General features: G+C 39.8%; 1 protein-coding gene across 1 annotated transcript in view; it reads right to left on the bottom strand.

Annotated features, from left to right (window-relative positions):
- ASXL3 (ASXL transcriptional regulator 3) overlaps positions 1–22,225 on the bottom strand; it is a 171,837-nt gene that overhangs the window by 14,875 nt on the left and 134,737 nt on the right. The window contains exons 10-11 of the mRNA XM_045296281.1: positions 6,035–6,131; positions 2,144–2,249 (exon numbers count right to left, since the gene is read on the bottom strand). Of these exons, the coding sequence (XP_045152216.1) occupies positions 2,144–2,249; positions 6,035–6,131 (203 nt within the window). The remainder of the gene's footprint in view (positions 1–2,143; positions 2,250–6,034; positions 6,132–22,225) is intronic.

Here is a 22,225-nt window from a genome sequence, read left to right as displayed (position 1 = left end):
CTGGAGACAGATAGAGGAGTGGTGTCTCGGTTCCTAAGACCATCGGAAATATGTGTTTTCCGATGGTCTTAGGTGACCCCTGTGAAAGGGTCATTTGACCCCCAGAAGGGGTCGCAACCCACAGGTCGAGAACTGCTGCCTTAGATGCTTAATCACAGGTTTTAAGACCCCAGGTGCTGCTCACCAAAGTAGGATGTAGAATATTTTCTTTGTGGGCTATGTTGTAGCAACTGATCTTGGTGCCACCTGAGACTAAATTCATGAGTATTTTGGCAACAGATATGTATATAAATATTCTCTGTCAAACCTATACACATGCCTGAGTGCCGTCTCCTTACCTCTCGCTGCATTTGTGTTTAGTTGTTCACACTTGTTTGTGTTTATCTACGTAACTGCTTATAGAACATTGTCATTGCTATTGCAGAACTGTGTATGTCACAGTATTTACCTTTGTTGCCTTTAAATCGGTGTTCCTTCCCTTGTCTGCTTTTGGTTTGACCATTTTGTGCTGTTCTTCCTTATACTGTATCTGTGTCTACTCTCTAGCTAGTGATTTATGCCCCTTCCCTTGCTGAACCCTCAAGGGTGAGCACACCAGTCTGAGAGAAAAAGGATTTTATAAGAAGGGTTTGAGCAAGTTACTTAGCTTCACAATATGAACTTGCATAAATGACTTACTTGCACTTTATCTCAGTTTCCTAAACTCCTTTTAATAAGAATAATGATATATAACTTATAGGACTGTTGGGGGGGCTTCAATGAAATAATATTTGCAAAACAACGAGAAATAGTTCAGAAATAGAGGATGCTCAAAGGTTCCTTGTTGAATAAAGGAAGGGTTTCTGTGTGTTGTGTGGGGCTTTGGCTGTAGACTGGTTCCTGGGAGAAGAGGAAGACCTAGAGAAACTCCCCTACAGACAGACCAGCCTCTGTCACAGCGGTGGTGGAGAAATGTTGCTGCACAGGCCAAGAAGGAGACCGTCAGGCCACCACAGCAAAAGGCCAAGACTCTAGCAGTAAGCAACTTAGTTATGCTTCTGCCACTGCTGAAGAATGCCCCCAGTGTTCCCTTTCACAGACCAGAGGAGAGGCAGCGCTTCTGAGTGGTCCTCGAGGCTTCAAACCTGCTGGGCAACCGCAGGACCTGGAAACCTTTCTAAATGCAGACATCTCTCCGTACCTCCTAAAGAGTTTTCCATGAGTACGTTTGGGTAAGGTTGTAGAGTTTTATGTTCATTTTCTGAGTGCTCCAGTAAGGATTTTGATGCTGGTGGGCTTGGGCCATGCTACTAAGAGTTACATATGAAGTCAATATGAATTACTTGTGCTCAGGCCTGCTAAGACGTGTATGAGGAGCCCTGGTGGCATAGGGGGCAAAGTATTAACTGCTAACCATGACAGTGGTGGATCAAACCTACTAGCTCCTCATCGAGAGAAAGACGAGGCTGTGCACTCCTGTAAAGACTGACAGTTTCAGAAACCCCAAGGACCAATTCTCTTCTGTCCTGTACGGTTGCAACGACTCAGAACCAAATGCTTCTGGTCTCTGCAAACCGTGATGCAAAAGTGAAGTTATTTCCAGTTTTCCTCCGTCGTCATCACTTACATGTATATTTAATAGCATAACATTAATAATATATATTTTTAAAACTACAACTGAAGAGTAAGATGGATAGAGTGAATGTAATAACTCATTCTCTCCCAAAAGTAAGGAGTTAAAGTAGATTAAAATGTATACATGCTCAAACCATATTTCCTGACAAAAGAAGCGAGGATAAAATATGTGCCTAAAACTACTAAACTGCAAAATACTCATTAATGAAAATGATTGGATTAAAAACCAGGACATTTTTAGTAAAATCTACTTAAGTAAACCAAAATTGACTTCTATAGGATTTCATGTGCTATTTTCAGTCTCAGATAAATTTTTATGGACAAGTTTTAAACCCTTGGAGATGTACTTTTTTAAATTTAAGTGCTGATATGCCACTATAATTTTACTCGCTATTTCTTACACTGAGGGACTATTGCCTTTTATCACAGGTTTATTAAGTTTTACAGCATATGAGTGTGCTATGTGAAGCAGAGAATTACATTTTCATTTCCTTCTCAAAGAAATGAGAAAAAATGTTCTAGTACTTACTTTTCCCCATAAAACCTCTCAAAGAATTTTTCTTTCCAAGGTTCCGTTTTCTTTTCCTTCTCAATTTCTTGCCGTATTCGTAATTGCATTTCTGGGGTAAACTCTCCTAGAAAGAAAAATACTAATATGTTGAGTAAAAGTGGGCAGTTTTTGTTTTTTCAGTTAACAAAGAACAACATGCAATTCATTTAACTAAACTTCTATGGATGTTGCAGGGTGAAATGAAGAATACCCGCTGAAGACATTTATCTGGCCCGCCGGGTGTTTTTGCCCCGTTGTTTTTTTTTTACTTCAAAATAAGATAGGTACAGTGTGCATAGGAATTTGTTCATAGTTTTTTTAAACTATAGTCCAGCCTCCAACAGGTCTGAGGGACAGTGAGCTGGCCCCCTGTTTAAAATGTTTGAGAACCCCTGCTCTAAAAACTAAGGGCTTCAAGTAAAGAAGTATGCCCTATATACTTGGGTATCAGCCGAGTTTTTTCAGCACATTTTTATGCAATGCTTGCGGTGAAATCAGGTGCCTTGGCTGATATTCAGGTCGGCTTATACTTGAGTATATACGGTATATTCACTGTCCTCAAGAAAGTTAAGCCTGATGAGAGAAAAGGCATCCTTAACCAACTGACACAGAATCCACTCCGAGTCACGGAAGCCATGTTTTCAGAGTAGAACGGTGCGCCATAAAGCTTTCAAAAGTAGATTGCCTGCTCTTTCATCTGAGGTGCCTCTAAGTGCACTTGAATCTGGAGCCTTTGGGGTAGCAGGTGAGAACATTATCCATTTGCACAGCTGACTGTAATGTAATGCCAAAAGTCCTGACGCTATGGGCATGAGTGCCGTATAAATATGGGGGAAGTGCATAGTTCTATGTTGATTCTGGAGAACCGCATACTGAGAGCTGACACTTGAGCTAGCTCTTGAAGAATGACCAGGCTTTTGTAAAGTTTGTGAACAGGAAGAGAGATAAGAATGTGCAAAAGGTCCTTTTGAACAGTCAACTGTGAGTAGAATATAGAATGATCGAAAATGGGAAGGGTTGGTTGAAGTTAATTACCTAACGTGTGTTCTAAAGAGAGTTCTGATTTTTGGTTTTCCCCCTACAGGAGGTGGTGGGAGGGAACGACATGGCGGCTTTCAATGAGGAGGAAATAAGGCCAGGTAAGCAGGCTGGATGAAGAGGTCTGACAACGGTGTGAAGACAAGTGCTTTATAGAGAGAAAGAAGGAGAGTCGACATGAAAGGGAAGGTGTTGTTAGGTGTCTGACTCATAGCAACCTTATATACAATGGAATGAAACAATGTCCAGCCCCGCCCTGTCCTCACCATTGTTGCCATGTTTGAGACCATTGTTGTGCCAATCCATCTTGTTCAGGGTGTTCCCCTTTTTTGATGTCCCTCTACTTATGAAGGATGATAACCTTGATTGGGGACTGGTCTCTACTGATAACATGTCAAAAGTACATGAGATGTATGAAGCCTTGTCATTCTTGCTTGTAGGGAGCATTCTGGCTGTACCTCTTCCAAGATCTGTTTATTCTCTTGGCAGCCCACATTGATTCTTTGGGGGTCTTCCTTATGCAATGTCCAAACTTTCACATACATATGAGTTGATTGAAAAACATCACGGCTCGGGTCAGGCACACCTTAGTCCTCAAAGTGACATCTTTGCTTCTCAACACTTTCAAAAAGTCTTGTGCACCAAATATACCCAATGCAACGTATTGCTTAATCTTTTAGCCCCCTCCTATAAGGGAAGATTATGAGATCTATATTGGGGCTGTTAGTTTTGAGGTGTCTGCTATTAGGTGCCATTTGCAAATTGAGTAGCAGAATCTGGAGACACACTTAGAGCCAGATTTCCAGGTTCCTGGCATGTGGGGGATCGCTGAAACCAGGTCCATGAGTGAGACACTTCAGAGAACACACAACTTACAAAAGAAAATGGCAGAGAAGAAAAGGCTAGAAACAGGTGATATTTACCAGCAAAAGGTTCTTGGAGAAATCTATGAAAGGGCTGTCAGAAAAGCAGTAACAACAAACCGTTTGCCCTGTATGCATATTGTCTAAAGTGCTAAGTTGGATGGAGTGAATGGAGCATACATGATATTGGAGAAGGATTATAGCACATGAGGACCAGGAAGAAGAAGATGGACTTAGACTGTATTTTTCTAGGAAGAATATTTCATTTTTGGAACATTGAGCCACATCAGACTATAACAATCTTAGGAGGAAGCAGGGGATGAAATTCTGATAGCATGAAGTATTTTTTAATGTTTTAGGAAATCTGTGAATGAAGACAGGGCAAGGTGATGTTGTGGCTTTGGGTGGAGGATGGTGTTATTTTAAAAAAAGTCTCTTTAGGCTACAGGACACTTGAGAGATTACAAAATGCACCACACGGTAATTTAAATTACCATTTCAAGGAAAACTGTGCACTATCCAATTGTTAAATTACCTCCCAGGTAATGCCACCTTTCCTTCAAATACAAGGTAAGCCCCTCTTCCCCAACAACAACAAAAAAAATATGAAAAAAGCTCCGCCCTGGGTGGAGCTTTGTAATGCGCATTATCTCCTCCCTGCCCCCAGTAGGTGAGCATCTAGCAACTCCCTCTGAGTTAGTGCACCCAGTGGTGTTGCCTGGGAAGGTACTCCTCTCTGGTCATAGTGAATTTTTTAGTAAAAGCAGTTTCACGCCAATCAGTTTCTGTGATGCCTGATTAAGAGAATACCATGCAGCTGTAAAATTTGCCACAGAAACTGTTGTACAGTAGAACACAGTTTACAAGGACAGCACTACGGGCAAAACTCAAGTGTACAAGTGTTTTTTTCCTTTCAAAAGAGGTGAAATGTTGACTGATTACAAACGTCATTCTGGATATCCATCAACTTCCTGAACGGATGAAAATGTGGACAAAATTTGTGGCTCAGGTTCTGACCGACCAGGAAAAAGAGCATCATGCCGTGCTTTGAAAGAATAGCTTCAAAGCGACCCAGACTTTGTTTCCAAGGTCATTACTGGCAAGGAGACATGATGCTATCTCACAAACCCGAAATCAAACATCAGTCAAGGCAATAGAAGATGCCAAAGTCACCTTGCCCCTAAAAAGCTTGTCAAGTAAAATCAAAGATCAAGATGATGCTCATCTGTTTGTTTGTTTTTTAATGTGGGGGGATAGTGCATTTGTAGTGCATTCCACCAGGTCAAACTTAATCAAGCTTTCTATTTAGAGGTTCTGAAAAGATAGCCCAAGAGTGTGTGACAAAAAAGGTCTGATCTGTGGCAGACAGGAGGATTGATTGCTTTTGCCACTACGACAATGTGCCTGCTTATGGAGCCAGTTTTTGGCAAAAACAGCATCATGCCTCTCTTGCCCCAGTACCTTCCTCACCTGACCTTGCTCTGTGCAACTTCTTTTTGTTTCCACGAATGAAGAGGGACATGAAAGGACAGTGAGCTGACCATAGAGAATAGGCGAAGAAAAGAAACAAGGGAGGTGCTGTCAGCCACCCAAACAGATGAGTTTGAAAAATGTTTCTGAGAATGGAATCGTAGATTTGACAAATGTATTAAGTATAATGGAGAGATCGGAGGGTACGTTGAAGGTGATGTTGTTTTGTAAAAAACATTTAAATGTTGGAAAAAACCCTCAGGTTTATTTTGGGTACCCCCTCATACATCCACGTGAAATCAGGACTACCAAGTACAGCGACAACAAGGATGCCTGTCCTTTAGCGTAACGGAGCTTCCTGGAACAGGATGTAGCTTGTTTGTTTTTTAAATTAAACTTCAGAGGGAAAATCATTTGAAACTCAGGAAAAAAGACCACAAAGCTCAGTCTAATATCTGTGGTCAGATATGTCAAATAATAATAGAAAATAGAAACTTACCTTCTGCCAGCCGCTGCTTCCAACCCTGTGCTGCATATGCAAAGAATTCGTTATTTAGAGCTGACGTACTGAGGCGTAAAATCCCATCACTTCCCATCTAGGAAACAAGGCAACGAAAAGAAGATTCCATCAGGAACAATTCAAAGCAAAAGGACACAACGGGAAAGAGGTGTGAATGTAGTGACCTGAAAAGAGAACATTTGGGATTGAAGAAGGGAATAAAGGCGTTCAAAAAGAGATGAGCTTCCGTGGCATGAAAACTGAGTTGTCTATCATGACTATTACATGACTAAACAAGTCCTCTGAAGGAAACCTTTATCAGGCATTTCCATGATTGGCGGTGGGTATGAGAACCAGATGTAATTTAATCAGAAATATGCATAACTTTCTGATTTTCATATGCATAGGTGATAATAAGGCATCCTTAAGTGACACAAAGAGTTAAGCACTTGAGTACTAGCAGAAAAATTAGCTGTTCCAGTCCAACCGGAGGCACCAGCTTTAAAGGCCCAGGGATCTGCTTCCTAAAGGATCCCGCCTTGCAAACCCTCTATAGCAGTCTGCTCTGACCACAAGGGGTCACCGTGAGCCACAGTCCACTCGACGGCAACTAAACAGTAACAAAGCGATAATGAATTTTAAAACGACTTAAATACACAATACATAGGTATAAAACTGTTTACATGAACTTTCTGATGTTGACAAAAGCTGAAGACTGTTTAAATCCTCAGCTTTTTCTGAGCTTTAGGAAAAGTTTAGAAACGTATTAAAATAACTATACACCCCTCTTCCACCCTTAAGGAGTCCTGGTAGCTTAGTGGTTACAAGTTGGGCTGCTAACCGCAAGGTCAGTGGTTCAAAATCATCGGTTACTCCCATAGGAAACAACATGGCTTTCTACTCCCATGAGGTGTGACAGTCTTGGAAGCCACTGGTGCAGCTCTACCCTGCCCTTCTGGGCTGCTATGACTCAGAGTCAACACGCTATGGCAGAGAGTTTGCTTGGGGGTTTACGTGCCATTATATGCTGCTAACACTGTCTCTCAAACACACTAATATTTGAAAACACATAAATTGAAATGATTCAGTTGAGCATCATTCAACTCAGTGTGTTTTTCCCTTCTGAATAATGCATACTTTACTGCAACATCTAGGTGCATGCATTCTGCCAGCTGATGCAGAGAACTGAAAAAAAATAGATTGTTGTCTTTGAATGGCTTCCCATCTAGTTGGGTAGTGAAGATAAGAGACATAAGAGGTCAAACCCAGCCAAGGGTTCTGTGTGCATGTGGAAAATGAGAGATGAAGAAACTAAAAGTTAAGGAAGATGTCGAAGAGAACTTGAATGGTTAGGAAGAACTTGACGGAGGAGGGAGAGCTGGTACAGGGGCACCACGGACAGGATTTGGACAGAATGTGGTTAGAGCACAGAACATACAGTATAGTGTCAGAGGACATGAGCCATATTATAGAGCGAGAGCTTCATAAAATAGATAATTTATCAATATGGTAAGATGCTTTAATTTAGTACTCAAAGGCACCAACAGCATATTCAATGTTTTTTTTTCTTACACAATCACACACACACTATACACCCTGAGTTCTAATTACTTAATGTTACACAATGAATTGTGTACCCACAAATAAGACTTGTAATCTTAACCCCTAGATCTGATGATGGAGGCACCCAAGTGGTGATGTGCTTAAGTACCCAGCTGCTAACTGAAGGGTTAGAGGTTTGAACCTCTCACCCACCAAGATGTGGCAGTCGGCTTCTGTACAGCTTCGGAAACCCCAGGAGCAATTCTGTCGGTACAAGGTCTTTCTGAGAGGGGAACAGCTCAAAGGCAAGTGGTTATACCTGTGGCTTTAATCCAACTGAGAATACTCTTCTTTTTGTCATGCTAATAAAATCATCCCCACCACTATTAGTGTTTCCTAATCACTTATGGGGCAAAAAAGAGCAGAGTAAACAAAGGGGCAAGACATAAGCATATCTAAGAACTGCCAAGGAGCTGAGGAAATCAGGAGCCATGAAAGCTGAGACAGAGACCTTGCCCCAGAGCAGAGTCAGAGGGCCTTCCTGAAGGATCTCGGTGGTTTAGTGGGTTATCGCCTGGCTCTAATAGCAAGGTTGACTGTTCACCAGCTACTCTGCAGGAGAGAATTGTTTCTGCTCCCATAAAGATTTATAGCCTTGGGCATCATATAGAGGATCATTATGAGTTGGACTCAACCCAATATCAGTGTGTGTGTGTTTTTAAATAATTCCCTGTGCTCTAAAAATACACACTTGTGATACTTCTATAGGATTATTAGCAAGCAAAGACATTCATGCCTCCCTGAAAATACATTCAAATATCTCTAATCCTTACACTTGTATGAACAACTGGCTGGGCACTCTACCAGGAGAGAGGTGCAGCTTTCTACACCCATAAAGACTTATAGTCTCAGAAACCCCCGAGGCAGTTCTATGCTGCCCTATAGGGTTGCTATGAGTCAGGACTGAATCGAGGGCAGTGAGTGTGGTGTGGGGAGACACAGCACCCTCATCTGTCAGTTTTTCATACTGTGGTGACTTGCATGTTGCAGTGACACTGGAAATTAAAGCCATTAGTGTATCAAATACCAACAGGAGTGTCAGCAGAGCAGTTTCAGTGAAGCTTCCAGATGAATAACAGACTGAAAAGGCAGCAGACCACGTTCGAAAAAACTAGCAACTGGAAACTGAACAAACAGCAGCAGAACTTATTGGACTGACTTACAGGATGATATTAGAAAAGATCATACCTTAAGAAACCAAAAGGTCATAAAAAGACACGAAAGAAAGACCTGAAATAAATTATCAGAGGGGGTTCTGAAACTTCCTCTTGAAATAAGAATAGCTAAAGTGAAAAAAGAAATGATTAAGTAAAATAACTGAAAAGATGATTTTGAAGATTGGCTTAAGAAGACAAAGTATGTTCATAAAAAGCCCCAGAGTTAAAAAACTAACAGGGAAATACACACTCTGTTAAAGGCAGCAGAGGTCCATGCTGTCGTGCACATAACCCTCCAGTAACAGTGATACACAGGGCAGAGGGCTGAAGATGGAACGAACAACCAGATTCCCTGTACCAAAAGGAACTGGGCAATGTTCAGAAGAAACAAGCTGAGAAGATGAGCTGATAAAACAGTGCCACTGAAGGCACTGGCACAAGCAAGGCTTCCAAGAATTGAAAAAAATGCAATTAAAACATTTCAACATACCCCTGCGATGCTTCTAGTGCTCATTTTCAACACACTGAGAAGACAGCTACCTGGACAATGATCTGGAAGATTCATCTACTTGCCTATTCCAAACAAAGGTGATCCAGAAGAATGCAGAAGCATTTGAACAACATAAATAATGTATGTAAGTAAAGCATTTGCTGAATCTAATTTTTACATGGCTGCAACAGAAGTACCAGGAGGTAAACCCCCTCCCCCCAAAACCTGGATTTTCTCCCCCTCAATGCTATGATTTAAATTTTTTTTAACAAAACAACCTCATCACCTTCTAAGTACTCTCCATTATACTTAATACATTTGTTAAATCTGCGATTCCATTCTCAGAAACATTTTTCAAACTCATCTGTTTGGATGGCTGACAGCACCTCTCTTGGTTTTTCTTCATTTCTTCTATGTCAAATCACCATCCTTTCATGTCCCTCTTTATTCGTGGAAACAAAATGAAATCGCATGGAGCAAGGTCAGGTGAGTCAGGGGCAAGAGACGCATGTTGGTTTTAGGGTTTTTTTTGCCCAAAACTGGCACACAGAGGGCAGCGTGAGCAGGTGCATTGTCATGGTGGCAAAACCAGTCCCCCATCTGCTACAAATCAGGCCTTTTTTTGTCGCACACTGTTACACTATCTTTTCAGAACCTCTAAATAGAAAGCTCGATTAACAGTCTGACCTGGTGGAATGCACTAAGAGTCAACATTTTCATTTGTTCGGAAGCTGATGGATGTCCAGAATGAGGTTGGTCATCAATCAACATTTCACCTTTTATGAAACAAGAAAACCACTCATACACGGTTTCTCATAGTGCTGTCCTTGTAAGGTGTTTTCAACACTACAGCCATTTCTGCGGCATTTTTCCCAGGCAGGAAACAAGATTTCACAGCCCCACATTGTTCTCTTAAACCGGCCATCACAACAACAAGGTTCGAGCAAAATTGCTTTTATGAAAAAATTCACAGTGACCAGAGAGAACCTTCCCAGGTGACACCACTGGGTGCTCTAACTCAGATCTAGTTGCTTGATGCTATAAAAGCTCTGCCAAGCAGAGCCTTTTCCGTTTTTGTTTTTGTTTTTTTTGGGGGGGCACCCTCTCATATGTCCACAAGCTGTTGCCAGATATTCAAGGTGAATTCAGAAGATAATGTGAAATGTGAGATATAATTTCTGCTACCAACTGGATTTTGAGTACAAGCAGACAACATCAGAAAAAATTTTACCCGTTCTTAATTTGACTGTGTAGATCACAGTTAATTTGGATGAACATGGGGAGAATAGTGAATTCCAGAACATTTCAGTTGTGCTCATGTGGAATCAGTACATAGTCCAAGAAGCAGTTATTAGAACAAAACAAAAACAAGGGATACTGTGTGGTTTGGGACCAGGGAAGATGTGCATCAGGCTTGTATTCTCCCCTTCTAAGTATTCCATCTGTCTGCTGACTGAAGAATCATCAGATACTGCCCATGTCCTCAAATGAAGAACTGTAATCACTGCACTGTCTCCTGTAACTGAACCCCAACCTGTATGATGATCCAAGAAGCGGGACCACATCAAGAACAACAAGGGAAGAAGACAGGCAGGTGACATAACCTTGCTTGCTGGAAGCATTTATTAATGAAGATCAGAAACTACAACCTTCCATAAGGAACACACCCCCATGTAAAGAAAAAATCCCAAATCATCAACTGGATGAATAAGCAACATTATTAGACAGAGAAAATGATGGCAGAAATGAGTCCAACCAGAATGCTCCTTAGAAGCAAGAATGGCTACCCTTTGTCTCATGCCTAAAGAAATAGCTCAGGCTTGGGGTATAAGAAATATACCCAAAGTAGGGGGGCGGGAAAAAGATGACTGTCAGCTGTGCAGCTCCAACACAGAAGCAATGGCTGAGGATGGTGTAGGGCCGAGTGTTGGCCAGTCTGGTACAGAGGGGGTGGCTGTGAGTCAGGACCCCCTTTGTGACATCACAGAATGACCGTGTCAGTGGAACGCACATTCTCTGAAGAGGGAGAGGAATTTGTTTACTACGGGGTTCAGTTACAGGAGACACAGTGCAGAGATTACAACTGTTCTTCATCTGAGGACATGGGTGGTATCTGATGTTTTTTTATGGTCCATGCAATGCTAAGGCCACTGCAGGAATTCAAGGAAATGATTACTGTATTGTGCCTGCTTTTCAGAGTGGGAGACTTAATGTTCAACTCCGGTAACTAAATAGTCATAATGAGAAAAGCGACACACGTGATGTTTAGTTTGTGTATTCTGCCAAGCCAGGGGCATGATTAGTTATTAACTGAAGTTTTAGCATAATTTTAAGACACAAAGAAACACCAGAACCAGATGAGCTCTGACAGATTTTCCTGATTTTAACACATGAAAATGCAAGGCAGCGTGAAATAAACACATTCAAAAATATGGAAGCCAACGCTGGAGGAAAATGCTTTCCTTCTAAAACAGAAAAATAATATTTACAGCCAGATTTCCAACCCAGATGAGGCAGGCCAATTAAACACAAGAGCTAAATTAGACTTAGGAAATGTACATGCCAATAAAATGGTTTTAAAATACGCTATTAATTTTATGGCCTTTAAGAAATACTGTTCAAAAGATCTAACACTTTAATGAGCTAGAACAATAAACATTTCTGAAGGTTTATTTATTTGCTGCTGAGCTATGAATTCCTGTTTTTCTTATTAGCCACAATAGATATATTCATTCTAAAAATCCCCTAAATCTTTTATTATAAAGTGTCTAACTATATGAGTGATGGCTATATTTACCTTTTAATTAAGAGGAGAAAAACTCTGACCATGTGGATTGTTTTCTTAGTAAGATACAAAGAAAAATGAATACTATTAAAGCAAAACCTATTTATCTGGAGAACCCTTTATAAAGCTTCAAACTCCTTACTGGTGAGTTTATCCCTCACCTTTGATATTGAATATACGACTGTAAATTTTAGGAGCTGGACAGCAGTAGTATTCAAAGGTGTAAAATCTGGCTGCTACCTGCATACCATCTAAAGTTTGAAGTTCCATAAATATTAAATCAGTATAAGAATATACTTTACCTGGTTCATGTATAACATATCAGATACAAATAGGTTCTGTGCGTTCTCATTTATATGTATGCTAGCTACATGAGTGTCACTGAATTTGCTTCTCTAGTCTACCTGGCCGTGCACTTATGGGCCCGTGGAAGTGGGTACTGGAGGAATGAAGTCTGAAGATGGAGAGTGGTGCTTGTCTGACCTCCGCCTCACGGCAGTCTTTCTTCTTTGGCTAGCCGGGGCAGATATGGACATGCGGTTTACTGAGTTTTCTGAAAAGAACATGGGAAGTTAAAGATTTGATTCTTTTCTCTGGTGGTTGTCTTTGGTTATTCCTGTTTCAAATGACAGAAATAATGTAATAAATGTAGAATTTGAGCTCTGGGGCAAAATGGCCCCTTGACCTTCTTCAGACAGAAGGCCCAGCCATGGCTGGGTCTAAGCCAGAGGTCTATGGTCATATTGCATATGGATTAGAGAGTGTAGGTAAGGACTGAATTAGACTTTTGTAAATATGTTTAGGATTTGGCTGTACTGGGTTTATAGTTATTGATATAAGGATTGATAGAAATGATTATTAGGAAATAGGAAAATAGAGAGTTTGCGAGCTGCCTTAAGCCATTAATTTTAATCTTTAAATGGGTTAGGACATGCCTGCAAAGAAGGCTCTGAAAAGATTAACCCCACTCCTGGGGTGTTTGGCTGGCCGGGTAGACAAGAGGAACAAATTCAGTGACACTCATATGTATAGGAAAGAATTTTATATCAAGAAGTAATCGTACATCAAAAAGCATCCCTGCCCAGGCCAGAGGAAGTCCAGAAGTCTGATATTAGTCCTTAAGTCCCTCGTCAGACTCATGCAGTCACATGCAATGATGTAGAATGCAGAAACATCATCTGTTGGTGGGTGCAAAGTCTGTGGATCTAATGGCGGTGGTGACCTCACAGGGCTCTGGCAGCAACCAGCATGGCTCTTCAATGGGAAGGTGAAGGCAGAGAGCACTTACATGGAAGTCATGCTCACAAGGAGGGAGGCAGCATCAGACTGTAAGCTCATTGACAGGTTAGACTCCACCCTTTGACTCACAACTTCAAGCTGACATGAAATTATGTTAACTACTACAGTGCATTTAGCAACACTTCTTTAGAGAGTTGAATAATTCTTTAACTTCCCATGTTCTTTTGTGGGGTCTTTTGGAAGTGAATCAAAAGGTCCAGTCTGGGCTGCTTGGAAGAAGTACAAGAAGTCTGCTGGCAAGTAGGAAAGTGGCTAACAACAATGGGGCATCTAGATATACTAGGCAATTTGGTTTTTATTCTAGAATGGGATAGGAGCACAGGGGCTACCGTTCAAAATAAAGTCAAAATGTGATGGAAAAACTCATGCTGAGCATGGGTGGGTGTGCAGATTGGTGTTTCACATCGGGTCATTCAGGGTAGGCCTACTACTCTTAATCAGGGCATTTGAGCAGCATATAAAAGAACTAAGGAGGCAAACTATGCAGCCAAGTGCGGAGATGGAGTGGGGGCAATGTGTGCTGTGCAGGGACTAATAAATGCAAATGTGCGAAGAGCTGGCGAACCATCCGAGAATGGGAGGAACCGGAGGAGGGGACAGAATCACGCTGGGTCTGGTAGGTCACTGTACAGCCTGACTTTTGCCCTGAATGTCCTGGGAAGCTACTGAGTCTATTGGACTGAAGATTATTAAGACCTACCAGTGCAACAGGACAGTTCAGACAGCTATGGAAACGAGGTATCTACATGATTTGAATTTTTCTTCTAGTAATCACATTAACAGGACTAAAAAAAATAGTTAACTCAATGATATATTTTGTTTAATCTAACATATCCACAAAGCCATTTTAACAGGTAATGGACATGTGTTATTATTAAGGAGATATGTTGTAATATTTTATATATCAAGCCCTTCATATCCAGTATGCCTTGTTGTAGCATGTGCTAATTCAGACTAGCCATATGTCAAATGCCCAACAATCACAGATGGTTAGTAGCTATTTTACTGAACAGCATCCTTTTAGAAGATAAAGACTTACTATTGGACACTAGCATAAAGAATGATAAAAATGTAGGCAAAACATGATGGTACTACTCTGGCAGAGGGTGACAGGAACAGAAGCGCTGAGAAATGGGTGAAGTGTGGTATGGATTGGGATAACAGTTGTATGAGCCCCTAATAAAATGTTAAATTTATTTATTTATTTATTAATTAAAAACAAAAAACAAAGAAGATCAGAGTTGGCAAGGATTACACCAAAGATATTTGGTCTTGACTACTATAAAAAATAGTAATTATTTTAAATTAAGAAAACTGGGAAGAGGTAGTTTGTGTTTGGATGAATTTAGGTAGAAATGCTGACTATGCCTCTAAGTAGATGTCTTAGCTACATCATTCTGAATTAGGATGTTCTAGAGAAAAACAAGAATAGAGATAGGAATTTCCAGGAAGAATCAATTGAAAGCCAGAGTACAGGAAAGAACACAAAACCAAACCGAAGAGGAGAATCTGCCCAGCGACAGTTCAGATTGTGTGACAAAAGTGAAGAGGACACATTCACAAAAGATACAGGAACCAGAATCGATTTGGTAAAGTGAGCAAACGTGTGGGCATGAATGAGACAAAGCTGGGAGAGAAGATTCCCAGGAATATAGGTCATAATTGAGTATTTGCCATCACCAGACATCAGGATAAGATAAGAAAATACTCAGGAGCAGTATTTAAAGGCAAGATGATAGGTTTTATTTTGAACATGTAATGCTAGTGGTTGTGCATTGGGCTGCTAACCATGATGTTAGCAGTTCAAAACCAGTAGCCTCTCTAAGTGAGAAATATGAGGCTCTCTACTCATTAAGGATTTAGTTTCAGAAACCCAAAAGACAGGGTCATTATATAAACTCGATGGCAGTGAGTTTGAAAGATGCTAATGATTAAGTCAGAAGGGCAGTAGGGCAGTAAGAGGCTCAACAGTGTGGTAGGGACTGGATATGGAAAATTACACATTGTTAGCAAAGAAAATAAAATTGAAGATATAAGATATGGATGAGAATGCCTAAAGAGAATTTACCAAAAAAGAAAATAGATTAAAGTAAAACTTGAAAAACAGTTTAAACAGAAGGTGTGGGCAGAATGTTAGGCAGACTGCAAACACAGCCAGAGGTAGGACGAAAATCAGAGCAAGGGGGATGAAGATGCAAGAGACGAAAGTGCTTCAATGAGATAATCTGTATGGTATTCATATCTATGTACTCAACTGGAAGTTATTCACAGAGAATCTTTGGAGCGAGGGCAATCTAGACAGGAGAAGACCAACGATGAACCTAATGAATTATACAAAGAATAATGGTAATATAAAATACAAGCTATGATCACTGCCAATATGTACACTGCACAGTCAAGGAACCAATGTTTGTGTTTTATGGCCAATTATGAATTAAAGCCTGGGTATTCATTCACTCTAAAAAGTGATTTTACTTAAAAAACAAAATAAAAAACCTTACCATTTTAATACCAAAAAAGTGATCTATGAGAGTCTATAAATATTCTATAGTTTTTACCCATTAAGTAAAATTATATTTTTAAGCAGAAAATTAGGCAGAAAATGAAAAAAGGTCACGGAGAGAAGTAGCATCAGTAAAGGAAATAGAAAAACCATTTACTAAAAACAATCTTGCAAATACTTTTTGATAGTTATTTCCAAAATTACATTGAGATAATGTCTCCCAAATTGTGTTTTGCAAAACAGGAACTGTAATTGGCCATTTAAATGATAATAAATAATTCAATTTAAAGAAAATTGATTTTTCCTATCCAAGGCATATGACCAAATATGGCTAAATGTTTCTCCATTGTTAAGTGTTCTCTGATATGCTAAGAGGTTATTTTAAACCCCTACCAACAGATTCTATGATGTAATCATTCCAAAACTTTTTAACATTGTAAATCCACTCAGAAAGAAGGTACTGTAGAGAGTTGTGTACAAATTGGACTACCAACAAGGTCAGCAGTGTGATACCACTAGCAGCTCCACATGAGAAAGATGAGGCTTTTCTCTCCATAAAGATTCACACCCTCAGAAACTGGCATGGGCAGTTCTATTCTGTCCTGCACTACTGCTATGAGTCAGAGTGGACTCAAAGGCAGGGAGCTTTGAGCTTTTGAGAACCCTTTCATAATGGACTCATCACTATCTTGTGGAATAGGCATTCCTCCTGAGGCAGTTTGGAAAGTCAATACTTTAAGACAGGGGTCCTCAAACTGCAGCCCGCCGGGTGTCTTTGCCCCGTTTGTTTTTAACTTCAAAATAAGATATGTACAGTGTGCATAGGAATTTGTTCAGTTTTTTTTAAACTATAGTCCGGCCCTCCAACGGATCTGAGGGACAGTGAACTGACCCCTGTTTAAAAAGTTTGAGGGCCCCTGCTTTAATATATGTGAAAGCACCACTGTCAAAAGCAATCAAATGAGATGCACCTGACACATCACATATGCAAGCCTGGAGCATCAAATGAATACAAATTTCTAAGATCTAGAAGAGTGATAGTTCTCCAAAGAGTGTAAAAATCAAATATCGAAAATAAAATACAAAGCTATAAATAATGTCAATAATTCTAATTGATAAGCAACCTATATAGTTCAATGCTCACTGCATGAGACTGGATTGTTAATTTGATATTATATATATGAATGGCTCTAAAAAGTTCATGGAAAAACAGAATTAAAATAGGTTTTCATGAAATTTTAGAAGCCTCCTCGGGTCTACATATGTGTAACAACTTTGTTTTAATTTATTGCTTTAGTGATCTCTGCTAATCTGTAAGGAAGAAATCAAAAGGTAGGCTGTTCAGCATGCAAGCTTTAGGACAAGGAAATCTCTATAAGGCTCATACTCGATGTGTTAGTCCAGGTAGACTAGGGAAAAATCCATAGACACTCGTGTGTGTATAAGAAAGAGCTTTATATACAAGAGCAGTTGAATATTGAGAAAACACTCCAGCCCAATCCAGATCAAGCCCATACGTCCGATACCAATCTATCACAACCTCTTCAGACTCATGAAACACATGCAATGACGCTACATGAAGGAAGATCACAGGCCAGTGGGTGAGAAGTCTTATGGATCCAGTGGTGGTGTAAGCATCTCAGCCCTGGCAGAGATCTCCAAGTGGCTTCTCCAGCTCAGGGCACTAGCGTAGCTAAATGTGTTCTGTCAGCTGCAATGTCTTCCAGGGAGTAAGCATGTGTCCTGCCTCCAGCGAGCTATTTTTATCTCCTTAGTGCCTCTAAATGAGGTCATCAAGCTGTAACCCCTTCACTCTCAGGTCTCAAATTGACACCAGATTATGCAACTACCACACTAGATGTAATTGTGAGTTTCCCCCCCAACAGATATATAATAAATGATGTGCCAATAAAAACAATTACATCATACCAATGAACAGTTCATTCATTCAATCATATCAAGGGGAATTGTACAATCACCACCACATCAATCTTGGAATTGTACAACTGCCACCAGATTGTACAATCTTTGGGCACCCTCTTCCCAAAATGGTTAAATCGCCTTTAAAATGAGTTGGGTAATCACAATCAGTTCTAGTGCTCCCTACTGCCTTCATTGTTTACTCCCCAAATCCTCTGTCCTTCCCTATTGGCCACCACCCCTCACCCCCTGCATTCCCTATAACTCCGTGTATTAGTTATCATTATGCCTCCATTCCACCTGTGCTTCACAGCTGAGATTTCCAAAAGAACACAATTAAAATTTTAAAATTTTTCACTGAGGTGCTAAGGATGAGATCATATTAATAAAACAACAAAATACAAATAACGCACAAGAAGGAGAAGACCCTGCACCAACATTCACAAAGCCTGGGAAGCCATTTCTATCACGGAGCAACTAAGAGTTTCCTGCACCCAGCACAAATATGATGGAAAAATATGTTTCAACACTGACTAGGGAAGCAATTGTGCAATTATGTTTGACATGATTGAACTATGGAATGATATGACATACGTGTGAACTCCCAAGTCATAGCAAAAACACAAAACAAAACAAGACATAGATCCAGGAATGAGTGCTGGGCTCCCACTAAATCCTAGTTCCAACTTAAGAACAATTAGTTCTTACATCATGGTCCTGCTCAATATTCGCATTCATGAAAGGATCATAGAAAAAAAAGGGTACTACAGCAAAGTATGGTGAAGAAAGTAGATGGTACCAGCTATCAATTGGAAAATGTCTGGGACCTTAAAGGCATGTATTTAAACAAGCAGCTATCTAAGCGAGAAGTCAATTAAGTCCACCCAGAAGAAGTACACCCGTTTCTGTGATCCAAATGAAAAATTAAAATAAGGTGAAGAGAAAAGTAGCAGAGCTAAAATTATGAACACCCAATTTGTAGAAGGCTATGGAGGGCAATGGGAGCCCCCAACCCATCTGTAGATGTAATTACTAACTAGAATGAATCTGTTCTGTGTGCAAGAGAAGTGCATAGCGACATGTGGAAATTGAAGATTATAAAATATCACTAAACCAAGACCCAAAATAAAACTCACTTCCAAAGAGTTGATTCTGGCTTAGTGTGACCCTACAGAACAAAGAAGATCTGCTCCATGGAGTTTCTGAGACTATTAATGTTTTATAGAAGCAGGCTCCCTTATCTCTCTATCCTGGAGTGACTATTGGGTTTGAACCACCCAATCTCCCATTAGTAATCAAATGCTTAATCCAGGAACACTTAAAAAGAAAAATTTTGTTAAAACAGCTGCTATGGATTTCAGCAAATGCTATTAGGTAAATCTTTTTTGAAAGATGTATATAAAACCAGAAAATTATGGGGGGGAAAGGGTATAAATACCACTACCAAACTGAACAAAGAAGATAAAGCAAATATTACAAACAAACAAACAATAAAATGAAAATAGTGACATCACAACACAACACAACCAACCGAAGGGGGAAATAGATAAATACACAATATTATGAAAATCTATATTCCACGGGAGGGTGGAGGGAAGGTGAGGGAGAAAGGGGAAGAGATTACAAGGATCTACATATAACCTCCTCCATGGGGGATGGACAGACAAGAAGTTGGTGAAGGGAGACATCAGATGGTGTAAGATATGACAAAATAATAATTTATAAATTATCAAGGGTTCATAGGGGAGTGGGGAGCAGGGAGGGAGGGGGAAAATGAGCTGATACCAAGGGCAAATATTTTGAGAATGATGATGGCAACATATGTGCAAATGTGCTTGACACAATGGATGGTTGTATGGATTGCGATAAGATTTGTACGAGCGCCCAATAAAATGATTTTAAAAGGAAAAAAAAACGATTCCAGCAAATTGGAAAACCTAGAAGTGGCCAATTTTTAGTAATATATTACCTGCTTGAAATAACACAAACTGATGTAGAAAATCTTAATAGGCATATAACATAAAAAGAAATAGTTTATTTAATTACCAACATCAAAAAATCCACCAGATGGTTTCACTGGGGAACTATACCAAACATTTAGAGAAAAGAAAACACTAATTCTACACAGCTATTCCAGAATATAGAAAAGGACAAAATATATTACTAAACTCATTTTTTTTTCTCACTAAACCCATTTTATGAAGCAAGTATAACCTTGGTAACCAAACCAGACAAAGACAATCTAGAATAGAAAATATGGACCAATATGCCTATGAGCACTGGTGCCACCATTTTCAACAGAATTCTAGTTAATGGAATATTTTTTAAATATTCCAAAATATTTTTAAAATGCATCATGAACAAGTAGGATTGATGCCTCCCAGTAATGAAAAGATGGTGTGGTAGTTATATACTCGTTTGTCAATTTGAGAGGATTAAGAGTGTAGGGGTGGAGTTTAGCCTGTCAATCAGGTCATAGCCAGTGAGCCTGTGTGTGGACATGGCCTTCCCCTGAGGATCCTGGAAACTGCTGTACTTCCTCTTTGGAGGCAGGAGACACACTCACTCTGCTTACTCTCTGTGAGACATCCCTGTGGAGAAGAAACATAGGCAGAGGCTGATGGAGCCAGACCTCTAGAGCTGGAGAAGCCACATGGAGAGCCGTACCAAGGCTGAGATGCTTACAACGCCACATTGCGTTGATCAGAACCTGACCAGATTAAGAGAAGATTTCTGAGCCTGTGAACTGATGCATATTGCTGCAGACTTTATGGGCATCCTGTCCTGATTTGATTTTACTTATGGATGTGGACTTCACAAGGTTCCAACTTGAATAAAGATTCAAGAATATGATCATCTCCTCAGAGCACTGGCATGATGTAAATGGGCAGCACAGAAATTGGATACCCAAAATTGGGAGGATAAAGGCATGAAGTAGCTGGTTTACAAACTTTCATAGGTGGGAGAATATATTCATTGGATTATAGGATTAAGGTGTAGGTGTTACTTAACCACAAATGTTAGGCATAGGATAGTTTTGTTCACTTATGGAATGTTATGTTTAAATGAGGGTGGCATATATTGAATTGTATGCATTTTAGTTTTATCCTGTTAGGTCTAGATATGATTTTATTATTGTTTGTTTGAAAATTGTATATGGCTAAAGAGATAAATGAAAGTGTCAAGTTGACAAAAGGGTGGGTAGTTACATAATCTGGTGTCACTTTGAGGATTCAGAGTGAAGGGATGGAGTCTAGTCTGTCAATCAGGTACTATCTTGATAACCTCATTTGGGAGGCACTAAGGAGATAAATAGCTCACGGGACATAGGACACATGCTCACTTCCTGTGAGACATCTCTGTGGATACATAGACACAAAGACACATAGACAGAGGCTGATGGAGCCAGACTTCTGGAGCTGGAGAAGCCACATGGAGAGCCTTGCCAGGGCTGAGATGCTTACAACGCCACTGGATCTACAAGATTTCCCACCCACTGGCTTGTGATCTTCCTGCATTCGATGTCATTGCATGTGTTTCGTGAGTCTGAAGAGAACTTTATAGATTGGTATTGGACATATTGTCTAATACTGGATTTGTGGGCTTGATCTGGACTGGACTTGGATGGTTTCTTAATATTCAATTGCTTTTGTATATAAAGCTCTTTCTTATATACATATGAGTGTCTATGGATTTGTTTCTCTAGTCTACCCAGACTAACACAGATGGTTCAACATTACAAAAACAATTAATGTGATCCACCATATAATTTTAAACGCCATGATTATATGATTCAAATGTGAAAATGGGACTCACTAAAATTCAATACCCATTCGTGATTAAAAACCCTGAAAAAATAGGAACAGAAAGGAAATTGTTTACCATAGTAAAGGTCATCTATGCATAATCAACAGTCAGCATTTCACTCAATGGAGAGAATTTGAAATCATTCCCCCTCCAAATAGGAACCAGCCAAGTTTGTACTTTATCACCACTCTTACTTAATGCACTCCTAGAACTCTTCGCCATAGTTCTAAGGCATCAAAATGATATTAAAGTCATCCACACTGGTACAGAAGAAACAAAACTATTTGCAGATGATAGGACCTTATATATAGAAAATCCCAAAGAATAAAAATATGAAATGAAGTAACTGAAAAATTGGGCAATGTAGCAACAGGCTATATCAACCTACAAGAATCAATTGTAGTCTTGTATACTAAATAGGATTCTGAAGAATAATTTAAAGAGTAATATCATTTACAAAAAGCATCCAAAAGATAAAATACTTAAGATTAAACCAGAAAAACAAAAAAAAATTATACAAAGAAAATTATAAAATTCTTCTACAAGAAACCAAGAGAGACTTACATAAATGGAGAATGGCCCATGTTCATGGACAGGGAGACTTAATATAAAGAAAGATTATGGCAGG

This window comes from Echinops telfairi, unplaced genomic scaffold (assembly GCF_000313985.2).
Source record: "Echinops telfairi isolate 266 unplaced genomic scaffold, ASM31398v2 ScPeMD7_7400;HRSCAF=8409, whole genome shotgun sequence".
Taxonomy (NCBI): Eukaryota; Metazoa; Chordata; class Mammalia; order Afrosoricida; family Tenrecidae; genus Echinops; species Echinops telfairi.
This window is presented reverse-complemented; position numbering and strand designations above follow the sequence as displayed.